Source organism: Anguilla rostrata, chromosome 12 (genome assembly GCF_018555375.3).
Source record: "Anguilla rostrata isolate EN2019 chromosome 12, ASM1855537v3, whole genome shotgun sequence".
Lineage (NCBI taxonomy): Eukaryota > Metazoa > Chordata > Actinopteri > Anguilliformes > Anguillidae > Anguilla > Anguilla rostrata.
Genome location: NC_057944.1, coordinates 37,858,641 through 37,873,509, shown reverse-complemented (window position 1 = coordinate 37,873,509; position 14,869 = coordinate 37,858,641). Strand labels below are relative to the sequence as shown.

The following is a 14,869-nucleotide window of genomic DNA, read 5'->3' as shown; positions in this document are numbered from 1 at the left end:
GCGCTCCTCTTTCCAGATGCTCCAGGCTCCAGAGAGAGAGAGAGCATATGGGGCCAAGACTAGCAGATGTATAAAAGTCTCCAAAATACTTTTTGGGGCTGTTTCCAATAAATCAAGGGACAGATCCTCCTCACACACACACACACACATGCTAGGAGAACAAAGGAGATAAGAACAGCAAGTCTCTTCCATAGTTTCTCTTTATAATATCACAAAAGACTTTACACATAAACAGGCTAAACTCCACACAGGGTGGAAAAAAAACCCAACGGCAACGAAAACAAGCCAAAACAAAAAAAAACACAAAAATGAAATAAAAATAAAAAGTATTTCTCGTCAAAACAAACAAAAAAGAAAACAACCGAAAAAAAGCATAAATAATATAAAAGAAACTTTTTTTTTCTTAAAACAGATACATTCATATGAAATAATATTTTACTACTACAAAAAATAAATAAGTCATCTAAAGAGTTTTTGTTCTTTTTTAAAAAAAAAAAAACCTTTTTTTCCGCCATTTCTGGGTTGTAGTTGTGGTCTGAGCGTGTCCAGCAGTCTGTCCCCCCCACCATGGACCCCACCCGGCCCCACCCCCAGCGTCCCCCAGGTCGGTGCATGGTCAGTGTGTCACCATGTCACACATTGTCTCTGATCAAGCAGACGCTGGCCGTCCATCTCCCACATCCATTTCCCTTTGCCCCGTCTGACCACCCGATGCGTACGTGTGTGGTCTGCAGTGTGTCGTAGATTGTGTTGTGTCAGTTGCTGTGTGTGTGTGTGTGTGTGGTGTGTGTTGTGGTGTGCTTGATGTTGATGTGTGTGTGTGTGTGTGTGTGGTGTGTGTGTATGTGTGTTGTGTATGTGGTGTGTGGTGAGTGTGTGGTGTGTGTGTGTGTGTGTGTATACATGTGTATGTGTGTGTGTGTGTTGTGTGTGCTGTGATGTGTGTGTGTGTGTGTGTTGTTGTGTGTGTGTGTGTGTGTGTAGTGGTGTGTGTTGGTTGTGTTGTGTGTGTGTGTATGTGGTGTGTGTGTGTTGTTGTGTGTGTGTGTAGTTGTGTGTGTGTTGGTGTGTGTTTAGTGTGGGTGTTGTGTAGGTGTGTGTGTGTGTGTGGTAGTGGTTGTGTGTGTGTGTGTGTGTGTGTTGTGTGTTGTGTTGTGTGTGTGTGTGTTGTGTGTGTGTGTGTGGGTGCTGTGTATGTTGTGTGTGTGTGTGTGTGTGTTGTTGTGATGTGTGTCTGTGTATGTTGCGTGTGTGTGTATGTATGGTGTGTGTAGTGTGTGTTGTGTGTGTGTGTTGTTTGGTATGTGTGTGTGTGTGTTGTGTGTGGTCGTGCATGCGTGTGTGTGTGCATGTGTATGTGGGTGTCTGTGTATGGTTGCGTGTGTGTGTGTGTGTGTATGTGGGTATGTGGGTGTCTGTGTATGGTTGCGTGTGTGTGTGTGTGTGTGTGTGTGTGTGTGTGTGTGTGTGTGTGTGTGTGTGTGTGTGTGTGTGTGTGTGTGTGTGTGTGTGTGTGTGTGTGTGTGTTCAGATCTCTTGTACTGTAGGCTGTATAAGGCCTCCCCTCAGACTCCCACTGGATATCCAGGCTCCTCTCTCCTTACAGTCCAGCTCAGGCAGCCCCAGGCTCTCCCAGCACACGCCCAGCCCCTCCGGGTCCTCCTCAAACAGCAGCTCCTCCTCTGCGTGAGAGAGAGAGAGGGAGAGGGGGAGAGCGGGAGAGAGGTACACCTGTCAATCACTCAGGACGCAAACACTGCACTGCCACACCTGCACACGTAAACACACTCCTTTATATAACGTCCGATTTGGAAAACAAACCTGTTACTGCAGTAATTAAGAATAGGGAGGAGGAAGAAGGATGAAGAGGTAAGAAAGCAAAAGAAGTAGAAGAAGAGGTAGAAGAAGTAGAAGTCGAAGTAGAAGAAGAAGAAGCGGAAGTCGAAGAAGAAGTCGAAGTAGATGAAGAAGATATTGAAGCAGAAGAAGAGGTAGAAGAAGTAGAAGTCGAAGCAGAAGCAGAAGAAGAAGAAGATGGTGATTTATTTGTAGTGCACATTTCAGGCCACATGTCCAGAATGCTTAATAAAGTAATAAATGCAGCGCTGTAGGACAGGGTGTGAGAGCGTGTTTCAGACGGCCTTATTCACTCCCACCCCTGGAGAGCTGCAGGGTGCGGTCGGGCTTCGCTTTCAGCACAAGATCCGAGGCCAACTCAGACCCATGAAACCACAGACGAGGTGAGCCAACGGCATAACCGTCTGCTTTATGTGACCAATCAGCTGCTGAGTAACGATGACAACCCGCCCACCCAGCAGCACCCCAGAAGGGCCAGAGCGAATAGCACGGCTCCAAACTAACACTCCGGCTCCGCCCACCTCCTTCCTCCAATGAGCAGCACTGGTAGTCCCCAGACTGACAGCAGGAATGCTGGGAAAGGGGCGGGGTCTTCTCTCCTGGCTCCTCCCCCTGCCTGGTGTCCCCGCCTCCCTCGTCCCCCGGGAGAGGTTGGGGCTCGGAACCCTGGCAGCGGGAGGTCACGTGACCCAGGGGCACCATCTCCAGCGCGTCCTGCTGACACGACGCCACGCGGTGCATCATGGGAAGGGAGCCGCTGGAGTAAGTTCCGTTGGCTTTCGCGTAGCACCTGGAGGGGTGGGGGGGGAGGGGGGGGGGAGGGGGCAGGGCACAGTCAGACTGATCATGTCCTTCATTTAAATAAAACTTTCAGGTGTCGTTCCTATTTAACTGTATTTCACAAGTGCTCACATCTAGAGAAACATAACACTGCTAGAGAACAGAAGTTTTATGAGTCATACACACTCATACACACACACACACACACACACACACACACTCTCACTCTCACCCTGTGTCTTACACACACGCATAGACACATGCACGCACACACACTCACCCTCTCTCTCTCACACACACACACACACACACACACGCACACAGAGGTTATGAGTGACTGCGATGCAGACCAGGCCAACAGCACCCGTAAAACTGTATGTTACACTGTACGTGTAAAACCGCTACGTCGCTAATGTACGGTTAGCACACCAACCCCTGAATCAAGACGTAATCCTCATAAATACATACAACAACATGAGATACACCGCCAAAGCCAAAGCAGTCGCTCAGTTAATGAAACAGCAAGTGCTGGGTGGGGTGGGGTGGGGGGGAGGGAGAGCCAAGATGGAGTCTGTAGAGACGGCCCTTCTGTCTCTCAGGATCGTCATCGAATAAAGATTTTCAGACGACAGCGCTTCGAGCAGCAGCGATTTTAATTCACCGACAGAACTGCAGCCCTTAATCCCGGGGACAAAGCGGACTTGATCGCACGCAGGATTATTAGCCTCCGCAGACACGTACAGCGCCGCCAGACGTGAGCCAGACTAATTAATACGACGGTAATAATTTTATCGCGGAACAAAGAGAAGAGGACATTCAAAGGCTGGAGGATGAAGGATAAAGCCGGCTGTGAAAGACGACTGCTCTTTAATGTGTGAAGATGAGCGGATCTGAGCAGAGATCTCACATGAAAGGGCGGTGTCTATACCAGCATTAATAGGGCTTTTGTTTCTTTAGCTGCTCAGGCTACATGAGTTAATCCCCGCAGCACTGATCTCTCTGATCCAGACTGATGCAACGGATCACAACGGGGCTTCAGCTGGGTGTGTCCCAGTGTCTGTTACATTCCAGAACCACACACACACACACCGCACTCACACACACACTCACACACACACTCACACACTGCACACACACACTGCACACACCCCACTCACACACTGCACACACACACCACACTCACACACACACACACACACACACACACACACACACACGCACACACACACACACACGCACACACACACACACTCACACACACACACACACACACCCACACACACACACACACTCACACACACACACACACACTCACACACACACACACACACACACACACACACACACTCACACACACACACACACACACACACACCACACACCACACACACACTCACACACACCACACACACACCACACTCACACACACTCACCACACACACTCACACACACACACACACTCACCACACACACACACCACACTCACACACACACACACACACACACTGCATACACACACACAAACGCACACTCACACACACACCACCACACACTCACACACACACCACACACACACACACACACACACACACACACACCGCGCACACACACACACACACACACACACACACACACACACTCAAACCACACTCACACACACACACGCACACACACACTGAAAACGTGCACGAACACACACACACCTAAAACGCACATACACACACACACACACACACACACCTAAAACGCGCACGCACAGACACACACCTAAAACACGCACACACACACACACACACACGCCACACACAGAGAAGAGAGGAGGGTAGAGGGGAAAAAAACAGGGAGAAAGCCTGTGAAATTTTTCCATTCATAAAAAATGGAGCGGGTGAAATCTCAGGAGTCTATCACAGGGGTGGCAGCCACACCCCTCCCCCTCCCCTCCCCTCCCCTCCCACGCTCCCCTTCTCTATTCAAACATTTACACACCCCCCCGGCCCCCCGCCCCCCCCCCCCCCTCCCCTGCACACAGCGAGGTAAATAAACACATGGATCATTAGACCAGCTGGCCGGGTGTGTGCAGTGCAAACTGTTAGCTCTGCAGCCTCTAAAGTACACAAACAAGACTGGCGGGCAGCAGGGAAACAAGCGGGGGGGAGGGGGCAGGGGGGGGCGAGTGGGCGGGGCTGAGCACAGTCCGGGAGCGCTGACTCCCAGGGTCACCGGAGGAGAGCAGCCGGACCCGTCCCGTCAGTCAGCTGGTGAGCCACACACCCAGGAGCGCAGTAACACGCACTCCACACGCCAAATAACGACGGTTTTTGGAGCGCAGAAATGTGTCTCTCTGCTCCAGCTCCATCGGGGCCCGAACAGCGCTTGCTTATTTAAACTGTATTGCGCCACTCAAATAAAACACTAACAGTAATCATTTTTTGAAAAGAGAGAGGAGGAAGAATGGATCGCATCCATGAAGTGCTTTTCATCTTTGGCTTATGAAGCGTTTTACAGTGAAAGGAGGAAAGTCGAGCTCGCATGAGTGATGCACGGCAGCCATTTTGTGCCAGAACACACAACCACAAAACCACCCACACTCACACTCACACACACACACAGCACAGATCATCTACATAAAAACCACCCACGCCTGTAGTGCTCCCCTCCTTCCTCCCTCCCCTGCATCTTACCTGTTATTGTTACAGAAGTTCTGGCAGCTCATACAGTCGGAGGAATCTGATTGGGGCAACGCCGTGTACGTTCCGCCTCCCTGCCAATGGCAAAGAAGAATACAGAGTTAAGACACGCCCCCTGTACCATTCTGCTTGTGGTTGGGAATTAGCAAATATACAGATCCACAGATTAGTGTGTGTGTGTGTGTGTGTGTGTGTGTGCGTGTGTGTGTGTGTGCAAGTCTTTGGCCTCCCCCAAAAAATGACTGGCTTCAGGCCCTTCTATATGTACTACACATCTCATCAAACACTCGTCTTTCCCATCTTTTTGGATTAGTGCTGAGATCAAAATCTTTGTCTAACTGCCACTCCTTTGAGGTTTTTCAAACCAATATGTGGTGACTCATTTGTTTTGGGCATCGGTGAGAATAAGGAGACTGATAAGGTCACAACTCTGAGACGTGGCCTAATATACCACACAGGTGTTATTAGGACATACAGGTATGCCTGCCTACTACATCTCAAGCATAAAATCTAACCTGATTGTGATTGGACGGTGGAGAGTGATTGACGGGTGAAGGGGGGCGGGGCACTCACGTTGTGGATGTGGTGGGGGTGGGAGTGCTCGTACTCCAGGGGGCCGTCGTGGCTGTGGTTGTGGGCGTGGCCGTGCAGGTGGGCGGAGGGGCAGTGGGCGGTGCCCGTCCCGTTGCCCAGCGCCAGGCCGTTGGGCAGCTTGTGGTGGAGGTGGGGGCAGCTGGAGGGGGGCAGGGTCCCGGTGTGCCCGTAGCCGTTGATTCTGCCCGTCCCGGACAGGGCGCTGTACTCCAACACGTGCCCGTTCATCTCCGCGGGCTGGTACAGGTAGCCGGGGGGGTCGTACTCTGTCCGCGAGGGGGGGGTAAAGGTCAGACACATTCTCTATGAGCTCCAGTTCTGTTATTGGATCCGATAATCATCACTGCAGTATGTCGCCCACCTCTAGTGCCATGACTGGTTGATTGATAAACTAAACTGTTTGACAGACTGAGCTGATTAGCTGTTCTTCGTAGGGGCAGGCTACAGTACTCACTATGCAGGCTATGATTGGTTGATTTGGTTGACTGATAGATTGACTGAGCTGATTGGCTGTTCCCAGCAGGGGCAGGCTACAGTACTCACTATGCAGGCTGTGATTGGTTGATTTGGTTGACTGATAGATTGACTGAGCTGATTGGCTGTTCCCAGCAGGGGCAGGCTACAGTACTCACTATGCAGGCTGTGATTGGTTGATTTGGTTGACTGATAGATAGACTGAGCTGATTGGTTGTTCCCAGCCAGCCCAGGCTACAGTCCTCACTGTGCAGGCTGTGACTGGTTGACTGACAGATAGACTGAGCTGATTGGCTGTTCCCAGCGGGGGCAGTACTCACTGTGCAGGCTGTGATTGGCTGACTGACAGACAGACTGAGCTGACTGGCTGTTCCCAGCGGGGGCAGTACTCACTGTGCAGGCTGTGATTGGCTGACTGACAGATAGACTGAGCTGAGTGGCTGATCCCAGCGGGGGCAGTACTCACTGTGCAGGCTGCTCTGCTGGCGGTACCTCCACAGGCACATGGCGATGAAGAGCAGCAGGATGAGCAGCATCACGCCCAGCACGCTGCCCACGATCAGGTACAGCAGCCCCCCGGCCTGGGCGGGGGGGTCGGGGGGGTACGGGCCGGGCGGCGTGATCGGGTTCTCCCGGGGCGCTCCTGGGGCCTGACGGGCTGCCGAAAAAACACACGAGACCCAGTCAGGACCGTCCCACCCTCAGACAGGAAGTGACGTCACACCGGAAATGTATCCCAAACAACTGGGCCAGGTCTTCAAGCCAACATTAAATACGGCACATTTACTATAATGAGCCTGCTTTACACAGCTTTAACACCCGTGGAACTGGACTCCATAGAAATGGGGACAATGCAGCTACTGTGTACAACCAGTAAAAACTCAGAACAAGAAAATTAGTTCTCTGTTTATCCCCAGAATCATCGTAGGGACCTCTTTCAACTGTAAACATGCAACAGTTAAATCATGAAATACAGCATTTATAACCGCAATTACAATGTCACAATGTGTATTTACAGTGGTTACCCTACCTGTGATCAGAGTAATTACCCAGGTATTAGGGCCAATTTAAGTGGGCCCCTTTTGGGAAACTGTCACAACAGTGGTTTTGGCTTCATGACAGATTAAGCGCGCAAAAACTCAATTACCCATAATTCCCTCCTGTCATGACTCACCTTTGGTCTCACAGATCATGACGTTGCTGTATTCACTCTCCCCTCCATCATTGAAGCACTGCATCTTGATGTCATAGGACGTCTCTGGCTGGAGCTGGCCAATCAGGTGCCACTGTTTGTTGCCTGTTAGGGGGGAAGAAGGCGGGACAGTAATGCACCAGTGATGTCATCGAGTAGTCTTTATGACTACAGTAATTTTCCTCTAACCCTCTCTCTCTCACCTCACTGCCTCTCCCTCACCCTCTCTCCCTCCCTGCCTCTTTCTCTCTCTCCCCTTCTCCCCTCGCTTGCTCTCTTTCTCTCTCTCTCTCTCTCTCTCTCTCAGACAGCTGTGTTACACTAGACAGCCTCCTTAAATGGTAGCTGAGTATTTGTTCTGGACCGTCTCCAATATTCCCTCTGCACACACACTGTGCGGTCCTTCACAAAGACACACCACAGAAACACCATACAGTACTACTATGCCACCAAACATGCACACACGCACACACGCACAAACACACACACACACAAACAAACAAACACACACACACCACACTGTGCGGTCCGGCACACAGACACACCACAGAAACACCATACAGTACTACTATGACACCAAACAAGCACGCACACACAGACACACGCATGCACAAATGCACACACACACACACGTACACACAGACACACTACAGAAACACCATACAATACTACTATGCCACCAAACACGCACACACACACACAAACACTCACACTCACACATTCACACACACACACACACACACACATACACATTCATTCACACACACACACACACACACACACACTTACAGGTACACACACACACACTCACACACTCTCTCTCACACACACACACTTCACATTAGAAACAGCCCCATGAGATTCCCAGAGGTCACGGGCGGCTTATCTCTAGGAGATGGCTCAAACAGGCATGTGACTCCCTGACAGAGGGCGAGGGCTGCTGTGAGAGAGAGGGAGGTTAAGAGGTTGGGGACTGGAGGGGGGGCAGGATAGGGGGGGCGGGGCAGGATGGGGGGGGTAGGTTTGAGTTATCAGCCCCTCTTCTGCAGGGCAGGAGATGGCCCCCCCAGTCCAGCCTCCACGGCTAAAATTCCTGATGGAAACGTGAGCCCCTTCAAGCGGCCAGGTCTAGGGTTTCAGTTCTGGGTCATTAGTGCGGTGGCCGTTTATTAAAGACACATTTTACGCTGCCCTGTTACCCTGCCAGCACCACTCAACACGCTTCAATCGTCAAGACGACGACCCCCCCTCACCCACTCCTCCCCTCCTCTCTCTCAGCGGATATCTTTTTACCCCTCTCCTGTCCCCTGAATGTGGCTGATATCCACCGCTCTGTGTACAACCGCCAATAAACTGCCAACCACAAACAAACCGCAAACTGCTAACCGCAAACAAACCGCTAACTGCTAACCGCAAACAAACCGCTAACTGCTAACCGCAAACAAACCGCTAACTGCTAACCGCAAACAAACCGCTAACTGCTAACCGCAAACAAACAGCTAACTGCTAACCTCAAACAAACAGCTAACTGCTAACCGCAAACAAACCGCTAACTGCTAACCGCAAACAAACCGCTAACTGCTAACCGAAAACAAACCGCTAACTGCTAACCGAAAACAAACCGCTAACTGCTAACAAACATCTTACAGCTAAGCAAGCACTAACAAAGCACTAATAGCAAAGCAATCGCAAACAAACGGCTAACTGCTAACCGCAAACAAACGGCTAACGGCAAAGCAACCGCTAGCAAACTATTAACAGCTAACAAGTGTGCAACCCCGCCAGTCTCTTCCACCAATCGCTGGCAGTTTGGATTAAAAGCCGGTGGATGGAGACACAGAAGGATCGTGGTGTTTGAGAAAAATGCAGACTGGCTGTCAGACACACCATTTGAAGACAGCATCACATTTACATCCAGTCACATATGCTCTTATCCAAATCACTTTTTTGCAGAAGAGGGGGGGGGAGTTTGCATACAATTAATTTAACCAGCTGGATATTTTACGAAAGCAAACCAGGTTACGTACCTCGCTTAAGGGTACAATGGCTGGAAATCAAACTGGCAACCTCTCAGTTACAAGGCGAGATCCGTAAAACCAGCACTCACCTTCCACAACGTCCCTCTTGTAGTCGCTGTCATTGTCGCTGTCTGTGGGACGATAGTAGATGTAAAATCCCTGGATGGGAGTGTTGTTATTGCTGGACGGAGTGTACTAGGGGGAAAAAAAAAGAGGAGGAAAAGAGAGAGGAAGAGTCATTTGTTTTCATCCGGCTGCTTCAGGTTTCTGCATATTTCAGGGATACTTATTTACGTGCATCAGCTTCACATGCCAAAAAAACAAAAAAGGAACCAAAACCTTTTTTTAACAACAATGGGGAAAATAGGCCAAGCAAATATGTTCAGCAACAGGAAAACCAAAGAATACTACCCCACTGGTTTTTTTGGAATGTTTTGTTTTCTTTTTCCCTAAATTCTAAGTCAGTGTTCTAGGACACCATTGGTTTCAATTAGTGATTGTGACATCAGCATTAGAATGTTCAGTTGGGAACATTCTAATCCCATGCTATCTGTGATCTCAGGCCTGAAAGGTCCAAGGTCGTTCCTTGAGCACGTTTGGAATGCAGTGACTGCTGAATGAAGGCATGCATGAGAGAAAAGTACAAGGAAAAGAGGAAACAGATTTGGGGGAATATTCTCCCTCCATCCCTTCATCTGGCCGTTTTTCCCCGGCCTTATCTGAGGCCTAAAAATATCCCCGTACCAACCTCAGCGCGGGGCCTCTCGTTCCCCCCTCCCGATAGGGCGCTCTAATCACACCGAGCCGGGCCAATTACAGGCCTGACGGAACGCCGCTTGCCACAAGTACGACAGCAATTACTTAAATGGCGGGGTGTAATCAAACGGAAGATCAGAGACAAAAGACTCTGACCGAGCGAACAGAAAGACGTTACTTACAGTGGCACGCAGCTTAAGAAGAGGAAAACATTAGTTCCTCTTTTGGCCAAATACTTAAGATGTTACTTTTCAGGGAACATGTGCGATTACAAAAAAACAAAACAAAAAGACTACAAACATGGACTCCCCAGAGGCCCTCAGTGTCTGCAGGTTTTTGTTTTCTCCCTAAAATCAGAACCAGATTCATACAGAAGTAGCCGCAAGAGGTAAATGTGCAAGCAACTGTGTTTATTGATCAATTAAGCACTGATTAACCACAAAAAACCAGCACAGGCTGCAAGCTCTCCAGGCCCAGGGCTGTGGACCTCTGTATGAATCGGATACTTGTCGGCGGAGGGTTTGGGTGACCGCCCCCTAGGGGACGGCGTCGGCAGCGCACTCACCGTCCATCGCAGCATGATCTGCGTGTCGCTGACGGCGTCGGTGGAGGTGATGTGGGGGCCGGCCACCGGGCGGCTGGAGATGGGAGGGCCGACGGGTGACACCGCGTACGGCCTGGAGGGGGCGCTGTGCGGGCTCTCGCCGTACGTGTTCAGGGCCACCACGCGGAATCGGTAGGTGGAGCCTGGGGTGACGGACAGGCCGGGGGGGGGAGAGGTCAGCGCAGCGGGAAGAGAAGCGCGCGGCAGACAGATTAAATACGCGGCGTGTTTACTCCGTGAGCGCGGCCCGCTGCGACTGCGCTACAAAGGGGCAGGACGCGGTGAGGGGGTCAAAGGTCGCAGGATGACTCCGGCTGCGGGACGTTAATCATTATAGAGGCAGCACGCTCAACATTCCTTCCTGCTCCGTAGCGGAGTTTCGGTTTAAACTCAAAATGGGGGGGGGGGGGGGGATTCTGGGGAAACAATGTGGGGCGGTTGCCAAGGGATACGTTTCAGTTTAAAGCATAAAGGACATAAGAACACGTACTGACTGAGCACAGGCCATTCAGATATCTAAGCTCACTGTTCACCTACAGGCTACAACAGCAGTGTCAAACTCCAGTGCTACAGGGCCACAGAGCCTGCAGGTTTAACTCCAGTCCTGGAGGGCCAGTGTCTGCAGGTTTAACTCCAGTCCTGGAGGGCCGCAGTGTCTGCAGGTTTAACTCCACTCCTGGAGGGCCGCAGTGTCTGCTGGTTTAACTCCACTCCTGGAGGGCCGCAGTGTCTGCTGGTTTAACTCCACTCCTGGAGGGCCGCAGTGTCTGCTGGTTTAACTCCAGTCCTGGAGGGCTGCAGTGTCTGCAGGTTTAACTCCAGTCCTGGAGGGCTACAGTGTCTGCAGGTTTAACTCCAGTCCTGGAGGGCCGCAGGGTCTGCAGGTTTAACTCCAGTCCTGGAGGGCTGCAGTGTCTGCAGGTTTAACTCCAGTCCTGGAGGGCCACAGGGTCTGCAGGTTTAACTCCAGTCCTGGAGGGCCGCAGTGTCTGCAGGCTTAACTCCAGTCCTGGAGGGCCGCAGTGTCTGCAGGCTTAACTCTCTTAGCTGGAGAACAAATATTAATTCTCCATAGCATGCATAGATATTTCTGACTGTGAATGTGGCCTTTACAAAGGTAAATCATTGACAGTTAATTAACCAATCAGCAGAGCCCCTGGGCTGGAGGCTGGAGGTGGTACCTGCAGCATGCGCGCACGCGCACTGATCTCACCTGGCTCCAGCGTGCGCACCTCCACCGACAGCTTGAGCGGGGAGATGTTGTCCGCGGCGACGGCCCAGTCGGCGTTCCGAGCCTGGCGGCGGTACTCCACGCGGAACGCCGTGATCGGAGAGCCCCCGTTGGCCCGCGGGATCCAGGTCACGTACACCGAGCTCTCCGTCGCCATGGAAATGGTGGGCCGGTCCGGGGCCTCCGGAACTGGGGGGAAGGGGGCGGGGGGCACATGACATCATCACATTTGGGCAAAACGGCACAAAGCTCTCGTCCACAGTGATGCACAAAGCTGAAGTTTATTTATTCTCCCCATACTGTGCATTTATACAGACGGAAATGGCAGTGAAGTGTGATGAAGATGAAGGCTGGATGAAAATGCACAACACCCTCAAACCTTTAACCATTACGTCTCGTACAGAAACAGGGGATCTGCTGCAGCCCAAGACTTCAGAAATACTGTTTTACTGCAGACGAGTTTTAGAGAAGAGCAGACTGGATCCAGGGAGCACATCTCTGTCCTCCTCACCCCGAGAGAGAGACACACACACACACGCACACGCGCACGCGCACGCACACGCACACGCACACGCACACGCACACGCACACGCACACGCACACGCGCACGCACACACACACAACACGCAGTGTAGCCGACCAGCACATCAGAGAGAAATGAGTCTACTTACTGTCCCAGCTCCACACAGAGAGAGCACCAAAGAGAGAGGGAGAGAGAGAGAGAGCATGAGAGAATAATAGTGATAGAGAGACAGTAAGAGATGGATAGAGAGAGAGTATGGGAGAGTAATAGAGACAGAAAGAGAGAAGGGGTTAGTAAAAAGGCAAAAAGGCACAAGAAGGTGGGACATGCTGCAGGTTAGCCAAGCGCACACACACACACGCTTTACATGTGCATGCTCATACACATACCCACACACACAATGTACGCACGCACAACCGCAGGCACTCACACAAACACACAAACACACAGTCACACACACACGCACTCTCTCTCTCACACACACACACCTGTCCTCTAAGGCTCAGCTCATAAAAATGCCACATTAAAACAGCATCAGCGAAAATCTGACCAGCAGAAAGTTCAGAGACAAAACGACACGCGCTGGTGCTCTTCAGGTATTACTCTATAAATCATCGCTGCTATTGTGTCTGTGTGACGCGTAGTTCTGCGGCGTGAAGCACTCGAAGTTCTCCCCTGCTGCCAGGAACCCATCCCGTCACAGGGCCTAAATCCAGACCGCCCTCTTCCACACCGACAAACGCGGACAGAGTCTGAACCAACAAACCTCTGGAGTTCGCCCTTAACCACAAGGCTATGGAACGGAGACTGAAACACGGACACCGTTTAGTCGTTTCAAATAGACCGTCCCAAGACTTAGAGTATAAATGTACAAGGACACGATTACAGCGGCACACCGATTCCCTAATTCATGATGCTTCGCTAATTAAAGCAACAAAGTGATGTCATGCAATCCAGTCTTGTTCTGATTTGCATGAATGACACTTCAATACAAAGCAACTGCACCAGAGGTCAAGATGTAAACATTGATGAACAAAAAACTCTGAGCCCTCTGCCAAAGTGCCAATAAAGAAATCTGCTTCACACATGCTTCACACGCACAATAATAACCCACAACAGTGCGTTTGCCAAAGGCTATGTCAGTATTACTCAGTTTGTTTTGAAAGAAACCGAAATCACATCCGCAATTGGGACGCTCCTCCCCAGCTCTCACCCCGGTCGGGCATGACCACCCCAAAGTGCGTGTTGGCGTTCTCGCTTTCCGGAACCTTCTCTGGCGGGAACGGAAAGGGCGCCTTGGAGTCATTCTTGCCGGGGGAAGTGCTCTTTTCTGCAAAACCCACAGGGAGGGAAAGAGGGAGAGAGGGAGGGAGGGAGGGAATATCCGTCAGGAAGGACAGAAACATGCAGAGGACGCATCAAGTCAGTCATCGCTCATAAAACCTGATCTTACAATGGAGAGTAACTTTTACAGTATCTTAGCCAAAAGCTAAACACAACTGTACAGTATATACGCACGCACTCACATATTTTTATTACCAAGGAGCACCCATCTCCAGCTGAACATGCACATAACCAGCGCTCAGAAAACTAATCAGGCTGTTAATTTCACATGTAACCACAGGGTCTGCTGATTTTTTTTTTCATCTTAAAACAGCAACCATTTCAGGCCCAAGAAACCAGGCCAGCTGAATTAATTGCCAGTAAACAATCTGCTGTAATTGCTTTAATTGACAAATCAAGTGCTGAGTAAAAAAAAACGAAAAACCACCAGCAGACGTTACATCATCAGCACAGCAGCCATTAAGCATGTGCACTCATCCACAGGGCAACTCTCTGAGAACTTTAGAACTCTCTGCAACACAGAGCTGTGATGTCACAAAGGGGGCACGGAAGGCCCAGCTATGATTGGTGAGTGAGACTCCGTGGTCCTCCAGGGCAGCGCTGAGGAGCCCTGCTGTACAGTATGAGATGGCGGTATGATAACGTAGCGGTATGATAATGTAGCGGTATGATAACGTAGCGGTATGATAATGTAGCGGTATGATAACGTAGCGGTATGATAATGTAGCGGTATGATAATGTAGCGGTGGTTCGGTGACGGGTTGGCGGTGCGAGACTGACCCTTGGCGGTGCGGAAGGTGAGCATGGCG

At 50.9% G+C, this 14,869-nt stretch overlaps 1 protein-coding gene across 2 annotated transcripts in view; it reads right to left on the bottom strand.

Moving 5' to 3' along the window:
* Positions 1 to 1,342: 1,342 nt before the first annotated feature.
* The window catches only part of cdon (cell adhesion associated, oncogene regulated), a 44,709-nt gene continuing 31,182 nt past the window's right edge, over positions 1,343 to 14,869 (bottom strand). For both annotated transcript variants that reach the window (XM_064302903.1, XM_064302905.1), the window contains exons 10-20: positions 14,841 to 14,869; positions 13,930 to 14,046; positions 12,176 to 12,382; positions 10,924 to 11,105; positions 9,692 to 9,797; positions 7,567 to 7,689; positions 6,859 to 7,050; positions 5,898 to 6,184; positions 5,319 to 5,398; positions 2,379 to 2,647; positions 1,343 to 1,682 (exon numbers count right to left, since the gene is read on the bottom strand). The exon at positions 14,841 to 14,869 is cut by the window's right edge and continues 146 nt beyond it. In XM_064302903.1, coding sequence (XP_064158973.1) covers positions 1,528 to 1,682; positions 2,379 to 2,647; positions 5,319 to 5,398; positions 5,898 to 6,184; positions 6,859 to 7,050; positions 7,567 to 7,689; positions 9,692 to 9,797; positions 10,924 to 11,105; positions 12,176 to 12,382; positions 13,930 to 14,046; positions 14,841 to 14,869 — 1,747 coding nt within the window. In that variant the 3' untranslated portion in view covers positions 1,343 to 1,527. The remainder of the gene's footprint in view (positions 1,683 to 2,378; positions 2,648 to 5,318; positions 5,399 to 5,897; positions 6,185 to 6,858; positions 7,051 to 7,566; positions 7,690 to 9,691; positions 9,798 to 10,923; positions 11,106 to 12,175; positions 12,383 to 13,929; positions 14,047 to 14,840) is intronic.